Source organism: Solea senegalensis, linkage group LG13 (assembly GCF_019176455.1).
Source record: "Solea senegalensis isolate Sse05_10M linkage group LG13, IFAPA_SoseM_1, whole genome shotgun sequence".
Lineage (NCBI taxonomy): Eukaryota > Metazoa > Chordata > Actinopteri > Pleuronectiformes > Soleidae > Solea > Solea senegalensis.
Window position 1 is genome coordinate 8,002,038 of NC_058033.1, and position 19,144 is coordinate 8,021,181.

Consider the following 19,144-nt stretch of genomic DNA (forward strand, 5'->3'; position numbering starts at 1 on the left):
TGTATAAAAAGATATGAATGAGGTGTGAAATGTTCAAGTAGTGGGGGGAAAGAAAAAATATGGTACCTACAAATGTGGACGTGAATGAGCGCTGTGAGGGATGGAGAATATGTGAGGCAGGAGAAGCAGCAGTTGAAATGTAATGGCATCATGTTTGCCTGGTAATTGCTGGTGCTATTTTTGGATGCCTGAATCAGTGCGCAGACCTGTGTGTGTATGTGTGACGAGGTTGCATATAAGCAATATTGTTCAGTGGTTAGATTCTCTGATGTTTGCCGTTTAAATTGAGTTACAAAGCTGCTTCCGACTCCCCGTCTGCCCTTCCCAAACATTGCATCTTTTCTGTCCGTCCAGAAGATCCTCCAACGATTTACAGACACAAAAAAAGCTTGGTTTAACACAACAGACGGGACATAGTGAGGAAGACGGGGGCAAAGAGCAGCCGACGGAGAGTCGAAATGAGCTGCCGCACGATGAGAAAGCTAAGACGCATGGTGAGGACAGAGAAGACTAAGGGAACACAGATGGACAGAGACAGAACTGGCAGACAATCGAGTGGGACATAAAAGAGTTGTGATGGTGAAGAAGAGAGATGCTCATTTCAGCGAAGGGGGCAGCAATCCTAATTGTGCTTGATTGCTTAATGTAAGCAGCATTAAACAACTAGATTACGTGAGCTTAAATTGTGCTATCACTAAAACAAGATAACTACGTGTTGGCTGCAAACTTAAAGCTGAAGTGTATAACTTTTGTTGATGTTTTCCTCTGCCCCGTTGTAACATGATTTGCTGCAACGTCTTATCTGCTCTGTCAAGCAATACTATCAGAAATGAGTGAAGGTAAAGGTAACATACATACAAACATACATTTCTACTTTACTTTGTGTTTTTGAGTGGACAGCAAAGTAAGAATTTCATTGTACAGGGAAACGTGTTTCTTTACTGTGCATATGACAATAAACACTTTGAATTGAATTGAATTGAATTGAACAGTGTTGGTGCAGGGGCAGGAAGGGGAGGAAGCATTTATCCCGTCAAGGTGCTGAGCCACTGTGTTTTTTAACAGTAGAAATTAGGCCACGTCCAGACGGAAACAACTCAAAACTAAACCCGTGCTGTAAGTTTCGCTGTAACGTTACACCAAAAACAGAGAAGAAGAACTTGTCCCCATTACAGATATAATAACACAAACAGAATGAATCGAGCCAGGGGAAAGAGAGAGAAATAATGTCGGTTTGTTTACATTTGGTGCCGTTTCCATGTGAATATTTAGCGACTTTACGCTTTCTTATAAAAAACAAAACGTTCTGTCATAAACCTAAATTTTTTACGAGAAGGAAATGCACAATTCTGCCACACAAGTGATATCCAACTATTTACTACGGGCGGAGAGTCGCAACGGACACACAGAAGCGGTGTAAGAGTGCAGCGGCAGCGCACACAGAGTCACAGACACACACACACAGAGCACATACACAGAGACACAGACAAGAAAGAGCTGTGGATGTGCAGTGTAGCCGTCTGTGTGTGCAACAATCACTGATCGGTTTTGTTTATTCAAGTAAAAATAGGTTTTGTTTTCTCCTCTTCATTTTCTGATTCAACACTTTTTTTCACCCGCGTGTGTAAAATCTCTAAAGACAGGATCCGTTCTAGTGATATCTAGCATCTCTTCAGACTGGCTTTAGTTACTTTTCATTGGCAGTAGTTGATAACAACACTGTCAAACAATCTCCAAACACAAGACAGTGAATGACAGTTCAAGAGGGAATATGATGTCATCGTTTTCTTTGTTTTCAGTCATACTCCAACATGCTTGCAGTGTTTGCTGTTTCCTCTGTCTTTCTTGACACTAAACAAATGACTTCCCGTGTGCAGCAAGAGAACGCTGCCAGGCAACACGAGATCTAAACACTGCCACTGAGAAACACTGAGAGTCCTGATGAGCTGATGCCAAATGTTGTACGAGAATGTTGACGCTAGTGTCACATTTGTGAAATATCGATGCTTAATCCATAAATTGATGATGAGCTTAGGCTGGCATGAATTAAACATTGAGGACGAGTGCGGCTGCTCTGTCTAATAGTATTTCAATCAGAGCGGAGGAGGAGGATCATGAGCTCAGCAGTGGGATGAGCTGGACTCGGGTTGTCGCCATGCCATGGGTTGTTGCTGACAGACGACCGGCAGAAAGCCCAAAACCACTTCTACAGAAATGAAACCTGAAAGTCAATTATTAAACTGATGAGTCAGAGGGAGGTGGATTATTTTTCACTTTTGGACAGAGCCATGCTTTCCTATGATTTCCTCCTTTTACTCCTTTTGCTGGCTGTGAACAACTCAGCAGTTATTTCCCAAAAATGTCTTGTATATAGTGGCATATTTACTGGATTGTAAGTTATTTAGGCATAAAGTATTGGTAAAGTGCTTAAACTGAGGTTGGTTTGGCACAAACATAAAAAGCTTGATCTATCGCTCATTGTCGTATCACATTTCAACAAAGCGTGTGGAATAAAAACAACACGCACGCGATGTCATGACACATTTACACATACAAACACATATTTTGTGTCAACGCTATACTCGGCCGGCCTCCTCCTTATGTACAGTATTGTTCAAGGGTGTCTGTCTGCACGGCGATTGTGCGGCAATAAAATCATTTGTGATTCCAATCTAACCGTTCATGCTGCTTCTCCCTGTGATTGATACTGTAATTATGCAAGTGCTTGAACACACACACACACACACACACAGAGAACCCACGTCATTTCAATTAATAGAAGAGAATTTCTTTTTGTCTCTGCCTCATTCTAATTCTCATTCACACACAGACAGACACACTCACACTGGTGAAAGAGAAAAAACCCTGAAGAACAAATACATCTCCTAATTTCTTTAAAATTTAGACCAAATCTTTTTTGTTTGTACTGAAATGACTAGTCTTGACAGCTTTTTTAGCTTATTTAGTTTCAGTCTTTTTCCACACAATACAAACACATAAACACACTGTCAGATCTGTCTTGCAAGACACATCACAAACTCATTTATCGTAATGTGTAGGTCGTTTTTTTTACAGGTGTAGACAGCAAGCAACACTTTTTAAGAAGCAAACCACACTTTATTAATTGAGCAAACAAAAAAGAAACCACAAAGTCGCTTGTGCCTTGTTTTTTGTTGCAATTCTGACCATGGGCAGGCAGCGGGAAGCTTCCTCAGGCCCGTCCGTGGTCAGAATAGTAAAACAAAAAACCATGGCACAAAGAAAAAATCAGGGAATGCAAACGCAAAAGAGTCAGAGCAAACAAAATTCTGATCACTACCAAAAATATTTCACAATATTAACACAAAAAATACAATATTTTTGAATGATTCAATCAATATTGTATATGCAATTATTTAGATTTTGTGGTTCGTTTTTGTTTGCTCAATGCATAAAGTGTTGCTTGCTTCGTGATTGCTTCACATCTATTGACACAAAGCTAAGTGCAAACTGTTGTTACTCCATATTAATAAATGCATCATCACATTTTTCTCCAGCTGTTTGAGGTTTTGTTCACACAATGTTCAACTATATATATCTATACATATATATACATGTATAAATATATATGTATATATATGTATATACATACATATATAAGACATAACTATAATGTAATTTACGTCAAATTAATACGGGGAAACAAATGTATTCGACGACTGCTCTGAGTTATGCGACCTTGTGTGGCACTCCGGGCCAGACAAACACAAAGTGGCAGCAGCAGTTAGAGGCACCCATGCGTCGTGATTTCTCCTCTCCTTGCCACAAATATCTCTGCTCTCAGTGGAAGGAAAAAAAGTGTAAGGAAAAACAACTCCTTAACTCTCCAGCCGCGGGACCAACAGTATGACAGCTCGGGGCAGGAACATTGTACATTCCTCATGTTCCTGTCTGTCTCAGTATGTGCTGGATGGTGGTGTGTGTGTGTGTGTGTTTGTATGCATGAGTGTGTGTCTGTGTGTGTGTGTCTACCTGTTACCAACCAACAGAAGGGAATTCTCCTCCTGTCTCTCAAGGACATCCACACAAACACACATAATGGGAAGATAATGACTCGAGAGCTTGCCTTCTATCACGTTAACTTAAATATGTGTGTGTGTGTGTGTGTGTGTGTAGTGACCAGTGACATACTGAAGGAGCCAGGACACATCAATCAGACAAAGAGCTGCTGCCGCATGTCCTTCCCGTCTAATCCTGCCTGCTCTCGTATAGCTCAGGCTCGTTTCGCCCGTCGACCACTTGCTGTGTCTCCTGACCCTTTTCTAAAAGTTCCCCCAAGTGACAGACCAGAAAGTGTCGTTTTCTACACTCTGCACTTTTACTTTTTCCTCTTTTTCCTCCCATTTCTCTGACAAACTGTCAGAATGTGTCAAGGTGACACGCTCAAGATCAAGTGAAGCATCTGCCTCTCTGTTGGGAAGCCACACTTGTGCCAGAGTACAATAAGAAAAAAAATGAGGGCATGTAAAATTAGGTATACATGCATGAGGATGCAACTTTTAACTGATTTCACTATTTAAAAACATCATCAGTTGTCTGTATAACTGTAAAGGCTTGGCTACACTGAGTGTTTCTGGTCACGCTCTGTGAGACTCAAAGACCTTAGCACGGTATTTTCCTCTAACCAGCAGAGTAGCACAGTAAGGAAAATTCTACAAATGAGAAGTTACTGCAGGGGTAAACTGGCATACTGCAGGGAGAACATAAGTCTGGTGCATCAGCTTATGTGTGCATCACAGGAGATGGCAGACGTGGAACGACACCGTTTATAATTAAGCAGCTTGACCCTTTAACACCAGAGCCTCAAAATGTCCTGCTCATTTTAACCACTTTCATGGTTAAAATGAGCAGGACATTTTGATTGAAAAATGATTTTTGACCATTTTTCCAGGTTAAACTTTGAATATGTGGCAGTTATTAACAACTTACTGCATGTTAAAATAGTGTATGTAATGAAAATGTACATTATGACAATATTTACAATAACATTTTTGAGTCTTTGTCTCAATGTGCAAAAACAGGCCAAAACATTTCCAACACTCTCCTCTCTGGCAACAAAGACGCTGATTTGCCGGCTTCCTGCAAAAGCGTGAGTGAAATTACCGTAATAACCACAATGTTGGCTTTCACGTGCAACTTCTCAGCTTTCAGAAATTGTTGGATATTTTCCGATAGCACAAACCGTTGCATAATTATGGTTATGCAAAATGTGTGTGAACGTGCCAACACCAATATTAAATTAGTTAAATTAATGACCAAACACGCCAGCCTTGTTCCCACCGAAAAACACCTGAAGTCATTGGTATTTTCCCACATGTGAACAGAGGCCCACTCGCTCATAATCCATCCCAGTGTGCGCACAGAACACACACACATGTGAAACTGCAGGTGAAAAAGTGTTCTTTTCAAACAAACACTGCAGCTGCTACAGCCCAAGCACAAATGAATAATAGATTGATTCAATCCACAGAAAGGGAATCAGTCGCAGGAGCTGGATGACAACTGCTAAAAATACATTTGGTAAGTCTGAAGAAAAGGACAACGCAACCCGTGACTGTCCTGGTCAGTTTTGACACTCCAGAGTTAAAATAATTGCACCCATGGTGCCACGCAATGGACGAAACCTTCCAACAAATGGGAGTCATTATGTAACAGACACAGAGAAGCGGCGCTCTCTCCTACATTTAGCATTACTGCTCGTGAGCGTGAACACTGCAGACTGTCTCAGCAGATGTAGACGGCAGCGATAAGTCTGTCACAGGCCGACTACTTCATTCTGCTTCCGTCACCTGTCGTCTTCCCGTTTCTGTTTCCGCTGACAGCGATGCTGACAGATGGTCAAGCTAAGGAAAAAACTGGCACCTGTAACGTACAACTGTGATTAAAAAAACTGTCCAATTGTCTTGTTAACATGTTTACATGTCCAGGTGTCTTGTTAACATCTCAAAGTGTCACGTTTACATGTCCAGGTGTCTTGCTTACATGTCCAAGTGTCTCGTTTACATGTCCAAGTGTCTAGTTAACATGTTTACATGTCCAAGTGTCTAGTTAACATGTTTAAATGTCCAAGTGTCTCGGTAACATGTTTACATGTCCAAGTGTCTCGGTTTACATGTCAAGTGTCTCATTAACATGTTTACATGTCAAGTGTCTCGGTAACATGTTTACATGTCCAGTGTCTCGGTAACATGTTCACATGTCAAGTGTCTCGTTAACATGTTTACATGTCCAAGTGTCTCACCATGTTTGTCAAGTGTCTCGTTAACATGTTTACATGTTTACATGTCAAGTGTTAACATGTTAACATGTCCAAGTGTCAAAATGTTTACATGTCCAAGTGTCTCTGTAACATGTTTACATGTCCAAGTAACATGTTAACATGTCAAGTGTCTCGGTAAAATGTTTATGTCAAGTGTCTCTGTAACATGTTTACATGTCAAGTGTCTCGGTAACATGTTAACATGTCCAAGTGTCCATGTCCAAGTGTCTCAACATGTTTACATGTCAAGTGTCTCATGTAACATGTCAAGTACATGTCAGTGTCTAAACATGTTTACATGTCAAGTGTCTCGTAACATGTTTACATGTCCAAGTGTCTGGTAACATGTTTACATGTCCAATTGTCTCGGTAACATGTTTACATGTCAATAAACATGTTTACATGTCTGTCTAACATGTTAACATGTCCAAGTGTCTCGTAAAATGTTTACATGTCAAGTGTCTCTGTAACATGTTTACATGTCCAAGTGTCTCGGTAACATGTTAACATGTCCAAGTGTCTCGGTAACATGTTTACATGTCCAAGTGTCTCGGTAACATGTTTACATGTCCAAGTGTCTCGTTAACATGTTAACATGTCCAAGTGTCTCGTTTACATGTCCAATTGTCTCGGTAACATGTTTACATGTCCAAGTGTCTCGGTAACATGTTTACATGTCCAAGTGTCTCGGTAACATGTTTAAATCTCTTTTTTTTGCAGTTGTTCAGTCTTGTTCATGTCTTGCAGACTCTGAATATGAGCTGAAAGTTGCTATATATAGGCAGGACATTTTAATTAAAAAAGAAGAGGAAGACCGGGTGCTTCTTTTGTCAAACTTAATTTCCTGAGTGTCAGCAGAAATGCTGTGACTTAAGTAAGGAGCTCTTCAAAAGCTTGATATCTGATTCTCTCCCGGGCTTCACTCCGTGACCATGGTGAAGTGGAAAATAAACAGATATTTTAGTGTGCACTGGATCAAAGATAGAGAGGCAGAAACAATCTATTCAAAGGGAAATGGAAGTACACCAAAAACAATGCCAACACAAGCGTCCTCAGTGAAGTCAATCATCCTACATCTCACTGTGTGTGAGGACATTACCTGAAATGAGTCATTATGGCCCAACCCAATGCATCTCCTCCTCTTCCATCATTCTCTTCTCCACACATTTGTCTCTGCCTCCCTCTGTGAGGTCTGTAACATACACTCACAAACACACACACATGCAAAACACTGTCCTTACAGTCCTCATACTCCCACCATTTCACCCCCTCCTCCTCTCCTTCCTTCATATTTTCTTTTGCGCTGTGCTTTGATTTCCCACTTGCTCTCCCCTCTCCTGCCTCTCTCCTTCTCCTCCTTCTCATTTTTTCCCCATCTCTCATTCAATTTTTTGAAATCCTCCTGTTTTCTCTTGGTCTGTCTTTCTCTTTGTGCGAGGTGAACACTTTAACTCACCCACGAGATGCACACTGTCTGCGACCTTCATGAATCAATCTCTTGTACCTCTTCTTTCTTTTCCCCGCCATCTCGTCTCCTTTGTGGTTTTCACTTATATTCCTGTATCTCTATGTGGGGCACACACCCCCACTCCCTCCACCCTCCCTCCCTCTCAACTCCGCCATTCTCTATCCCCTTATATTGTCCACCATCTTGGTCTATCTCTCTGCCATGGAGACAATGTGCCCCCTACAACACCCCCGACCCCCCAAAAATAAATATGTGTTATCTGTGTCACACAAATACAGAAAGGAAACATCTTCTTTCCAGTAATTGCAGTTGTTTTCTGGTGTGTGAACACGATTCGTGGGTATTTCCCTAAACACATAATGAGAATGTTAGATGAATACTGCATCTATGTAAATGTGGCCCAGTATGTTTTTATAACTTGGTACACGCACACGCACACACACGCACGCACATGTTTGCATAGCATTCATACTGAGGCGATGCACTGACATAATGCATTCCCTAGCCCAGGGGTCTGCAACTTTCAGTATTAAAAGAGCCATTTTTGTCCCTTCTCCACCCAAATAAATGCAATCTGGAGCCGAACAGAAAACTGTTTGACATTTGATTACTGTTTTTACCTCTTTTATATAGTTCATGCTTGAGAAACCCTGCTTAATGCGTACTTCATGTATACAAATGTCTTCATTTAAGTGCGGGAAAAGTCTCTCTCGACGTTTCAAACAAGTTTGTCAGGTTCTGGGACATTTTCAATATCGCATTTGACGGAGACATATAGGACGTGACGTGTATTTTAGTGGACGAAATAACTTTCTTTTATCCCCTTTAATCCCTGAAATTAACTGAATTTAAAAAAACTTTGAAATTAATAAATGAAATAAAGATAAATATCATTTTTGAAGTGTTGAAGAGCTGCAGTTTGCCGACCCCTGCCCTAACTAAGTGCCGGACACTAACCTTTACCCTGACACTAAAACCAGGTCTTCTCTTCTTGGAAAAGGCCATTTTTAGGGGTGTCAGAATGTGAGGACCAGCCAAAATGTCCTGATTTCCTGACATTTTTTTGGTCCTCACAAAGACACCCATACAAGAACAGACACCATATGCTGGTTTTGCATTCTTTGTGTGGACACTCACAGACATAATGCATTGCCGAGCCCCTTACCCAAACCTTAACCATCACAACTAACTGCCAAATCCTAACCGTAAAAAAACAGTAATTAATCCTCAAAAAGCCAGTAAAGTTATTTGGACTGGCCAAAGTGTCCTCACAAGGTCAAAATGCCCTCACAGAGGTTTGTTTGACAATTGGTCCACACAGCTGATTTAAGACATGTACACACACACACACGGCTATTCATTCATTTGGACAGTCTAAATAGTAACTAAATATTCTAAATATTAACCCTTACCTGTTAATGGCTAACCCTAACATAAAGGGAGACGAGTGGTCCTGACAAGGTGACAGTGTTTATGTCAGAAAAGCTCCTAAAAGGGTAAGAAATAAACTCACACACACACACCTATTCATGTCAGTGAGTCACCCTCAAAATGATTCTCCTCTCATTTGATTCAAAGAAAGCAGAGAACAGCTTCCTGAGGACTGTCACCCTGTTCAACCAGCTGTCCTCATATGCAGTGCCCCCAACATGCACATACACACACACACACACGCTCAAATCTCTGCACTTTTCATTACTGTCGTTCCTACGAGGAACAAAAGACTCCGAGAGCAGCACATTTTCAATCTGGAACAATTTGAGGAAAACAGAGTAAGCACGTTCAAAAGCATGCAGATGAGGCGCAGCTTTAATCACCACTGAGCTCAGCGTGGCCACGCGGAAGCTCAGACTTTCCCCATAAAGTGGTGCATTCCTGCAATTCTTTATTATGGAAAAATAAACACAACATGGAAGAAACAAAGCAACAGACTTGAATTGAGCAGGTCTCAATTCCTTCTAGGCCCCGAGTTGAAAGAAAAAATAGGCTCAGTTTTTGACAGAGAAAAAAAGAAGGGGGGGGGCCTGAACATGTAAGTGTGTGCCAGTGCCGAGTCCCTGCAGACAATTTGGATGTGCTTAAAGCAACCAAGGCTTGCTCTCACTGCTGTAATATACAAAGTCAGAAGTGAGGAAGAGCAAGTACGACACGTTGCGAAGGAAGTGATAAACGGTGAACGCGATGAAGAGTGTGATTGATTTTTTTTGGACACGACATTGTGTCTCACCTGCCAGAAGATGTTGTCAATGGTGTTGCCCAGAAATCCTTCTCTGTTGTCGGATGAGAGCAGCTTTGGCCCGAGTATTGTCATAAACTCCTCAAAATCCACCTGGCCGTCCCCTACAGATAGAGACAGAGAGAGACAGAGAGAGAGAGACCGAGACAGACGGGGGTAAAAAGAAGATCATAGGAGACACTCAGAGAGGAAAGGAAGGTTTACAGAATGGAGCTAATGCATTTTATGTGAAAATTCATTTGTCTGCAGAAGCAAACACAGCCACACGGAGACAGATCGACAGATGGATGTGCCCTCATCCATGACAGCCACCCAAGCATCGTGACCACGGAGTCCCCTGTCAAGACAGGTGGGTTTTTATGTGATGATTGTTTCGTGCACATTTAAATTCAAAAGGCTACAACTTGTAAGACTCTGTATTACGCGTCTCTACTGTTGCATGTTGTTAGAGACTACAATTCAACAGCCAGTGTCTCGTGGAATTCATATCGAGTGACCATCTACACAACAAGATGTGCTAAAAACTTTTATTATTAAATTTAGAGCATAGATGTAATCTGTATGGTCGGTAGTGAAATTGCCAACATCATATCTAATGTTCGTTTAATTGTTTGTGAGAGTAGGGAGCATATTAAAGGGCATTAACGTGAGCGTTTGTATCCATGGCGAGAAAACAGTTTTGTTTTATGGATCTGCAGAAGTTCCCTGGTGTGGAAACCAAGCAGCAAGGCTCATGATGTTTATTATACATTTTAACAGTTGTGTCTGCCCCTCCAGACTTTTAGAGCACTTTTAATCCATCTTAAAGCTGGTCAGACCAATCTAAATGTATTTATAGGAAAAGACTGAGTGAGGGGCATTCAATGGGAAAAACGTCCATTTCATAGAATGAGGACAGAAAAACAATATATTTTCTTTACGAAGAGGAACAAATGCTGTACGCCTAAAGCTTTTTTTTTGCTTTTCCATTAGTGATTGTACCTGGTACCTTGTACTTTTTTAGTATCTGTCCTGGCGAGGTTCTAAGCGAGCTGAATGTAGTTCCAGTACTTTTGTCCATAACTTGAAGGACGGTAAGGAGATGCCACAGATCTGTGGGTGATAATTTCTGAAGAACGTAGAATTGAATATCGTGGCATATTCAATTGTTCTGGCGGCCGCCTTCATAGTTTTATTAACAGTGACACTGATGTGATAGAAAAACACAGCAAATGACAGCGCTGCTCTGAGACAGCCAGACAGACAGCCAGACAGACAGACAGACCGACTGCTCATGAAGGCAAAAGAACAAATGATTTTATCTTCTGGCAGATCAGATCCAGCTGAAAGATTGACTGGATCAGTGGTGATCTTGAGACTTCGATTATGAGCGAGTCCTCAGGGAATTTACAAGCAGGGTTAGAGCTGAAGGAGCAGGAGAGGGCACATTCTCTTTATTGCCGAAGTTTGTTTTTGACAATTGACCAGCCGCTTCTCTTAAATCAGTTTAGAATCATTCTGGGGTAATAGTTTAACCCTTAAACACCGATGATGACACGTTTGCACAAGCACTCTTTGCATTACCGTAATTACACAAAGGTTTGTCGGAAGTCGAACAGTCAAAGCCAACATGTGGTTATTATGGTAATTTCACTCGCCCTGTTGCAGGAAGCCGGGGAATCAGTGTCTTTGTTGCCAGAGGGGAAAGAGTCAAACAAATTATGTTAAATCTTGTTTTTCGTCATTTTAAATTTTTAATACACTATTTAAATGTGCAGTAAATTGTAAATAACTGCCAGATATTGAAGGTTTTTCTGGAAAAATGGGCAAACACGCTTACTCACACGACATTTTCTGGCCCTTTTATGGTTAAAAGAAGCAAAAACGACGGACATTTTGAGGCTTAGGTGTTAAAGGGTTAAAGAGAACTGACCAAAAAATATTTACTATGGCTCAAATAAATTCACAAAAAGAATAGATTCTTGTGTTTTTTGACCCTTGCATTTTCTGATATAGACACAACATATAGACACAACAGCTGTACAGAAACATAGCACATCTTTAATGATCAGCATTTAACAGCCACACACTTGGATCGGCTGTTTTTTCACACGTGTTCTCAGTGCATGCACCCGAGTGTGTGTCCGTGTGTAGTGCCTCACCGTCCATGTCCAGTCTCTGCATGATAATGGCCAGCTCCACTTCACTTGGCATGTAACCGAGGGAGCGCATGGCCATGCCCAGCTCCTGTTTGGAGATGAAACCATTCCCGTCGCGATCCAAAACACGGAAAGCCTCGCGGATCTCTGCACGACAAAACACACATGATGTGAGTGCACGTTTTATTTTTCATCCTCGTTCATTTCATTCTTCTCATTCGTCTTTGACATAATCAGACGCTTCTTTCGTCTACTCAGAAATAGAGCAGATAAAAATATCAGCTCATTTTTTATGACCATTAAAAACCCAAGGCTGGGACTTAATTGACTGATTTGTCCTGTATATTTTTGCTTAAGTGGTGCACTTCCCATTTTAATAAATTCTTGTATAATTGTATTAATTTATGTTTCATTCATATTTCAGATGCTGGGACCGGCTCATTATATTTGGTAAGTTATTCAGAAAATTCTTTTAATACTCACTGTAAGTGCAATAAATCTGCCTCGTAATTATGATTGGTTGTTTGTTAAAATTTCTGACACCATGTTTAATCCTTGTGTTTTATGCGATGTCTGCTATAATTGAATTGTAAATAGTGCTTATTACACTGCTGGCACTCGTTTTTAAGCAAAAACACCAGCAGCAGTATGTTTGTTTCTTGCAGTTAAAATGACGTGTTCTCACATTTTTCTTTTTGTGGTTGTGTGAATAATGGTTGTATTCCCGGGATTACTGTTCCCCAGGAGCAAAGGCAGGAGATGTAATAATAGTGTCAGAAAAACCTCTCACGGGGGAAGTTGAGGTCGGTGATTTTTTAACGACATGTTTTTTCGCCCCCTCTTCTTATGTTCAGCGTTCAATCATCACCACAATCACTCTCCTCCAACCCTGCAGCAACAACACTCAATATTTTTTAATATCAACAGCTAATTAATATTTAAGAGGTCGTGGTCATGGTTTCACCACCTGACCATGCAGGTCGCTTCATCCATAAAGAGTTTGACCTCGTCATTCTCCAGCCCACAGCTTCACTGCTTTGTCTCACACTAATTGTAATATTTTCAGCTGCAAAAACGACTCTGGAAAAACCCACAGGCTTCGTGCTTTGAGCAACAAACAAAATATGCAGCTTTAGAAGCCAAAGGGACACATATTCCTCAGCAGGTGGTTAGAGAAAACATACATGAATGCAGCGTTGATCCAAAACGGTTGTGTAAATGTGTAAAATCTCTGATGTCTCCTGTGTCAACAGGTCTGTTGCTCAACTGCCAAGTGTCCAAGAATTAAATTACCCATACGTATGCTATCAAATGTGCGGATCACCAAATTTGGTGCAGCAGAGGAGGACACAACTGAGGAGGCAGCGTATGATCCTTTGTGGCAATCCCCCTAAATGGAGGAGCCGAAAGTAGAAGAAGATTAGGGTTCCATATAAGCCTATTACATGTATTTTATCCTTCACAAAGGTCCACCATTTTGTGGCATTATGTTTCTACGGCTGCCCGGAATGGACAAACCAGCCAGAGCGTGCATTTTACATTTTGAGGCGGAAGGTTACGGTCCAGACTAAGAAGAATGACGTCCTTACTGGTAAGTATAAACCACATCATGTGATGTGTCACATCTAATTGTTACACAATGGAACTAGGACCTGGTCAGTGTGGTAAAGACACAGCGGTAGCAGTACGTTTCTTTTACGGGAGATTTTTGATTATCGGGTGAGATGACCATCGATGGAAACTCTGGAGTCAATGAAGACATTACATGTCATTGAAGACAGCTCGAATCCAAGGAGAACTGAACAGTAAGACATCATCACATCATCTGTAGTTAATAAGCCTTGAGATCGTGTATCTGGTCCAGATGCCTGGCACCTTTGTATCTGGTGAGGGAACCTTGAAAGGCACCTAAGTTATGGCTGTTTATATTGAACTCTGGGCCTGGTAATAAGAATATGTGCGTAATTAAACTTAAAGTTGGCTGAAGATTAAAATGTTCTCTCCCAGTTTCCACAGATAACAACCCTGAGAAAAGTGTAGTGAAAGCAAAGGCTTAAGGGGGATCAATATCACTGCGGGTATCTTCTTTTTTATATCACACTTTGCAAACAGTTTAAACGCTCTAATATAAATAGTATCTATTTCAGCTTTAATGCAGACGAACCATGCAGCTTCAGTGTGCCATATACATACACACTGGTCTGAATTATAGGATTCATTTGGAGCTAATGTCGTTTTGACAATAGGGACATTATAGTAGGTCAAATACTCACAATATTGGAAGTCAAATGACAAACAACCAACCTGCTGTCTCGGTTTCAGATTGCTGTTGATTTTTAACAAGCTGTAACCACAAACCGCTATTTCGGTCTCGCGTCTTTGTCCTCGTAAAACGCAATCTTCAAATGTAAACAGCGGGCGTTCAGATGGTGTCGGGGAGATGGACTAATCCGTGAGATGAGATTAATGATTAACAGATTTCAGCAGGTCTGTTGATGTTGCTCGAAGGTGCTTTCCCCCCTGGTGCAGATAACAAACTTCCCCATTATATGGAAGTACTACAGCTTTCCTGTCAGGCAAATCAAGGTGAGGGTGAACTCCCACAGAGCCTCTCTCTCCCTCGCTCCCCCTCTTGCCCTCTCCTTGTTTGTACTACATCTTTATTTACTTATGGCACCTTACAAACCCTGAGGACCTCATCCCAATCTCTCCGTGCAGCACAATCACCACCAGCATTGCCAGGAGCATTTCCGACTCTCTCCTCCCACACAAAAGGCTTCCTCCTAACTTGAAATTGGCAGCTGTTTGTGCAATAGAATCACTCAAACCTCCGAGAACCATAAAAACTACTCAATCACTGCTTAATTACCTGTCAGTCAATCTGCACTGAGGCGTAAATTGATGAAGGTGGAGTTTTGGGTTGGAGGTGATTGAATGTACTCGACAGCCAGAGACAGATAGTCTTTATTTGACATCTTTGCACATGTAATTTTTCTGTGGACTTTTACACTTCGGGGGATGAGAGACACAGCGCTTTGGCTGGGACTCAACTGAAACAAAACCAAAAGAAGAGTAATAGTCCACTAAATGGTGGAATTTAAATCACAATTTCCCAAAGACTAATCATTTCCCTTACTAAAACAATGAATTTTACATGACGTTCAACTCTCCCTTTCCCTTGCTCCCTCTGTTTTTCCCTCTCAGGCTTGTCATTAATATTCTCGTCCAGACAAGCTGCTCCTTCCCTGCTCGCTGTAATAAGTCTGCGTCTGATCTGCCTTCCACGCTTGACTCTGCCCTGTAAGTTGAGTTGTGAGAGCCACTTGTGACCTGGTTCATGAGCCATGTGCAGAAATATGGGTGAGATCGCAAACGATTTAACAATAAAATAAAATTTAAGGTTAAGGCAACTTTATTAAGCCTTGTGGGGAAATTCATCCTCTGCGTTTTACCCATCATCAACTCACAACTTTCCGAGAACTAACAGCAGTGGGCAGCACCCAGGGACCAAAGGGTTAACCAATTATCATTAACTAATAATTAATAAACAACTACTATGCTCGTCTGAGAATGGACGGATCTTTGGGCTGGGGAGCATGAGGGAAATGAGTGCACAACTCTCCGTGGACAGGAAAGTCAGGATCAGTGTTAAGTGACCTTAAAGATTAGTTACTGGTTATTTAATCATTAATGATTAGTTAACCTTTTTGAGTATATTTTATTGTGAAGTATCACAGAATTTGATAGATACTGTCAATAAGATAAATCATAATCCAATCCAATTTATTTATAAAGTACATTTAAAAAACAACAACAGCAGTTGACCAAAGTGCTGCTTAAAATAATAAATAATAAAGATAACTTAGCAGATGTAAAAACAATCAAACTAAAGAAGCAGTTGTCTGTTACAATCTGGAAATATGATAAAGGCTGGTTGGCGAGTTGAGTCGTGCTGGGACCATGTAGTGGAAAAAAAGCAACAGTGTTGTCTAATAAACTGGGGTGGTGCTCCTGGATCCACATCTGCTACAGCCACACCCACCAGCTCACAGCACTGGAGCAGAAAACACCAGGACCTGATGAAGTTCTCATCACTCCAATCTAAGCCTGTAAAAATCCCCCATGACTGACAACCGTAAAGCTGAGCGAGCACCAAACAACGGGCGTCCCTTCTCATTCATGGAATAAAGCGAGAATAAGAGGCGACTGGATTGCAGGTGAGTGTGTGGCCTTGCAAAAACAAAGTGAATCGTATTTGTATGCAGCTCAGCTGTAAAGAGTACATTTTCAATAGGGTATGAATGATCTGGTTGCTGATTTATTACTGTGCTAAGCTCCCCCCTCTCTCTGTGTGTGTGTGTGCCCTTTGCTGTGTGAGACTTTTATTACAAAGTCAGCCCCATGGGACTGTACATGTTCGCACAGTGACTGATGAAACAGCCTCTAAGAGAAGAGGGTAGCGGCAGTCCAACACTGGGGTGATTAACTAGCCGTCGTTCTCCGCTAACAGATGATCTAAGAAGAACCTTCACCATCTGAAGTGGGATTAGGAGTTCTCAAACGCTGACAGCAAACACTGTGGAGATTTTTTTCCCCCCACGTCTATTCCATCAATTGCGTTGGATACGTGGCCGACCGTATCTCGATTATGACTCATCCTTGGATCCGGAGTATTGGAGTCCAGACTCAATTTATGTAATAGCTTTACATGTATAGTTCAAGCTACTTTAACCTTCATGCTGCCCTTGACGAAACACAAACAAGTGGACAAAACACTGATGAGATGCTTCAGTCAGTCAGAGAAGCCGCCCTGCATTCAGTCGACTGCAGCAAAACGTTTCTGAAGAACTGGGTTGCGTTGTGCACGAGGGACAGTGGATTAAAAGATTTATGCTACAAAGTATTTCATAGCAGAGCCCGTTCGTGGAAACTACAATAGCCCACACGTATAAACACGACACAGAGCCTCAATCGGAAATACACTCTGTGACTTGTTTCTTTCACGCTAAAGCAACCATCCATCCATCCGACTTCTACTGTTGTATCCACCGCATGAGGGTCGCAGGGGGAGCTGTGCCAATCTCAGCTGACACAAGGCGAGAGGCAGAGTACACCCTGGACAGATCACCAGTCCATCACAGGGGCCACATATATAGAGACAAACAACCATCCACTCTCAAACTCACACCTACAGTCAGTTCAGAGTGTCCAGTTTGCCTAATCCCCATATTGCATGTTTTTGGACTGTGGGAGAGAACATGCAATCTCCATGCAGAAAGGACCCAGGTATTCTTCCTACAAAGGCAAGCGTGTGGCCCACTAAAGCAACCAGTATCAAAAATATATGAACTGGCAATAATGCAGTAGTCTTTGTTTGACATTATGTCATAGGACACTGGACGTAAAAAGATCTCGATGTAAAAAGCCAACATAAAAACACTGTTGAACTTTGTTTCATTGTTTGTTCATTTATTCTTTTAGCCCTGGTCATGTTTTATGATGACTCTTTCATGGTTATGATGCATTATTCATTTGATAATATTAGTGACAAGCTTATTCAGTAGCAATACTAAAAAGTAAGTCCACTGGTAATAAAGTGAAGACAAACCGTTTCTTGTGGTGTGTGTACTGTAGCTCATAAACCCCTGTCTCCTTCTCCTGATATCACTGCCTGTTTGGTGTTCTTGAACAGAAACAATGTTTCCACACTGTGTCCTTCATCTGAAAATGGTTCTCTGTCAAGCAAAACTATCAGACCCATGGGAGCGTTTGTGTGCACACTGGCAACGCACGGACAGGAGCATTTGTCCCTTAAAAAATTGCTGAAGTACTGGGGTTTTTGGAGCAGTAGAATTAACTTCTAAGACTTTTTGTGGGAACTTCATTCATACTCCAACCTGTTTGCAGCTGTTTCACTTTACTTTCCAAAACAAATGACTTCCTGTGTGCAGTGCAGGAAAGTCACCCAGTAGACACAGGATCTAAAAACTGCTAATAAACTTAGAAACACAGACAGAATTGTGTTGAATCATTGGGCAACGATTTAAATGCAACAGTCATTTGTTAGTATTTAAAGGGCTTAATTTTTGTCAGGTGGGAGGAAGGTGGAAACACAGCGTCCATCTTTATGAACATATGCAAAAAATGTAAATGTGTTTACTAGGGGTGGATTTGGTGATATATCGCCATCCTTCGTCATGCACTACGATAATCGATATGCCATCGGTATTTTAATTAACAAATTAAGGCGCTCTAAAGTAAACAATCCCTGCCCTTTTCACTCACCGGACGTCACTACTTGATGTCTCCTCGCAGGTGGACGTTACCTGGAGTTTACATCGGGATAATGTCGGAGAAAGCTACGTTAAGCAATGCTCCATCCACGTTCGATACATAGACTTTATGCACTCTGTTCCTTGTGTTGTGAATAAACAGCGAAACCCTGCACTTTTAACTTTTCATGCTAACGTTTTGTTTTCTTCAGTTAGACAGATGTCGTGATGTATCGCTATACGATTGTCTTGCAATATATGTCGTGCCCCACCTCCTTTGTCTCCTGCTTTCACCTCCAGCATGCAATCAGCTCCTTCATCGTATTTCCTGGTCCTGTAAGTCACTTATCGCCAGAATGTCGACAGATGTCCACAGACAACTCTGTGATAACGTCGCAACTCTGCTTGTTTAGTCTAATGCTTACTCGCTGCTTTTGATGCTGTTCCTCACTGCTGTTTGGAACCGATCGCCTCTAATACTACCGGCACTTCAACTACTTCCCTCACGTTTGCTAAACCTTTTTGAAAAAACAGCTAAAAAACTGCCAAGTTTCCTTTGCTTGCCTGCTCCTGTGTCCTAAACTGATTTGAAAAATATATTGATGATCACAGAATTGTTGTATCGTGATATTAATATTGGTATCATGGACCATGTATAGTTTCGTATACCCTGCAAGGTTATTACAGTTAACGAAAACTAAAGTTAACTGAATTGAAAGTTTAAAAAGTTTA

At 41.4% G+C, this 19,144-nt stretch overlaps 1 protein-coding gene and 1 long non-coding RNA gene across 6 annotated transcripts in view; one reads left to right on the plus strand and one right to left on the minus strand.

The window, feature by feature from the left end:
• The window catches only part of caln2 (calneuron 2), a 57,462-nt gene that overhangs the window by 6,551 nt on the left and 31,767 nt on the right, over positions 1-19,144 (minus strand). For all 3 annotated transcript variants that reach the window (XM_044042503.1, XM_044042504.1, XM_044042505.1), the window contains 2 exons: positions 12,144-12,287; positions 9,994-10,106 (listed from right to left, as the gene is read on the minus strand). In XM_044042503.1, coding sequence (XP_043898438.1) covers positions 9,994-10,106; positions 12,144-12,287 — 257 coding nt within the window. The remainder of the gene's footprint in view (positions 1-9,993; positions 10,107-12,143; positions 12,288-19,144) is intronic.
• LOC122779868 lies at positions 10,093-15,956 on the plus strand. 3 transcript variants are annotated; one of them, XR_006361616.1, is made up of 6 exons: positions 10,093-10,158; positions 10,252-10,351; positions 10,975-11,075; positions 12,136-12,310; positions 12,565-13,305; positions 13,394-15,956. It is a non-coding gene; the product is annotated as an uncharacterized LOC122779868 (long non-coding RNA). The 3 variants fall into 3 exon arrangements; XR_006361614.1 differs by having other exon boundaries at positions 12,565-15,956; XR_006361615.1 differs by lacking the exon at positions 10,975-11,075 and having other exon boundaries at positions 12,565-15,956.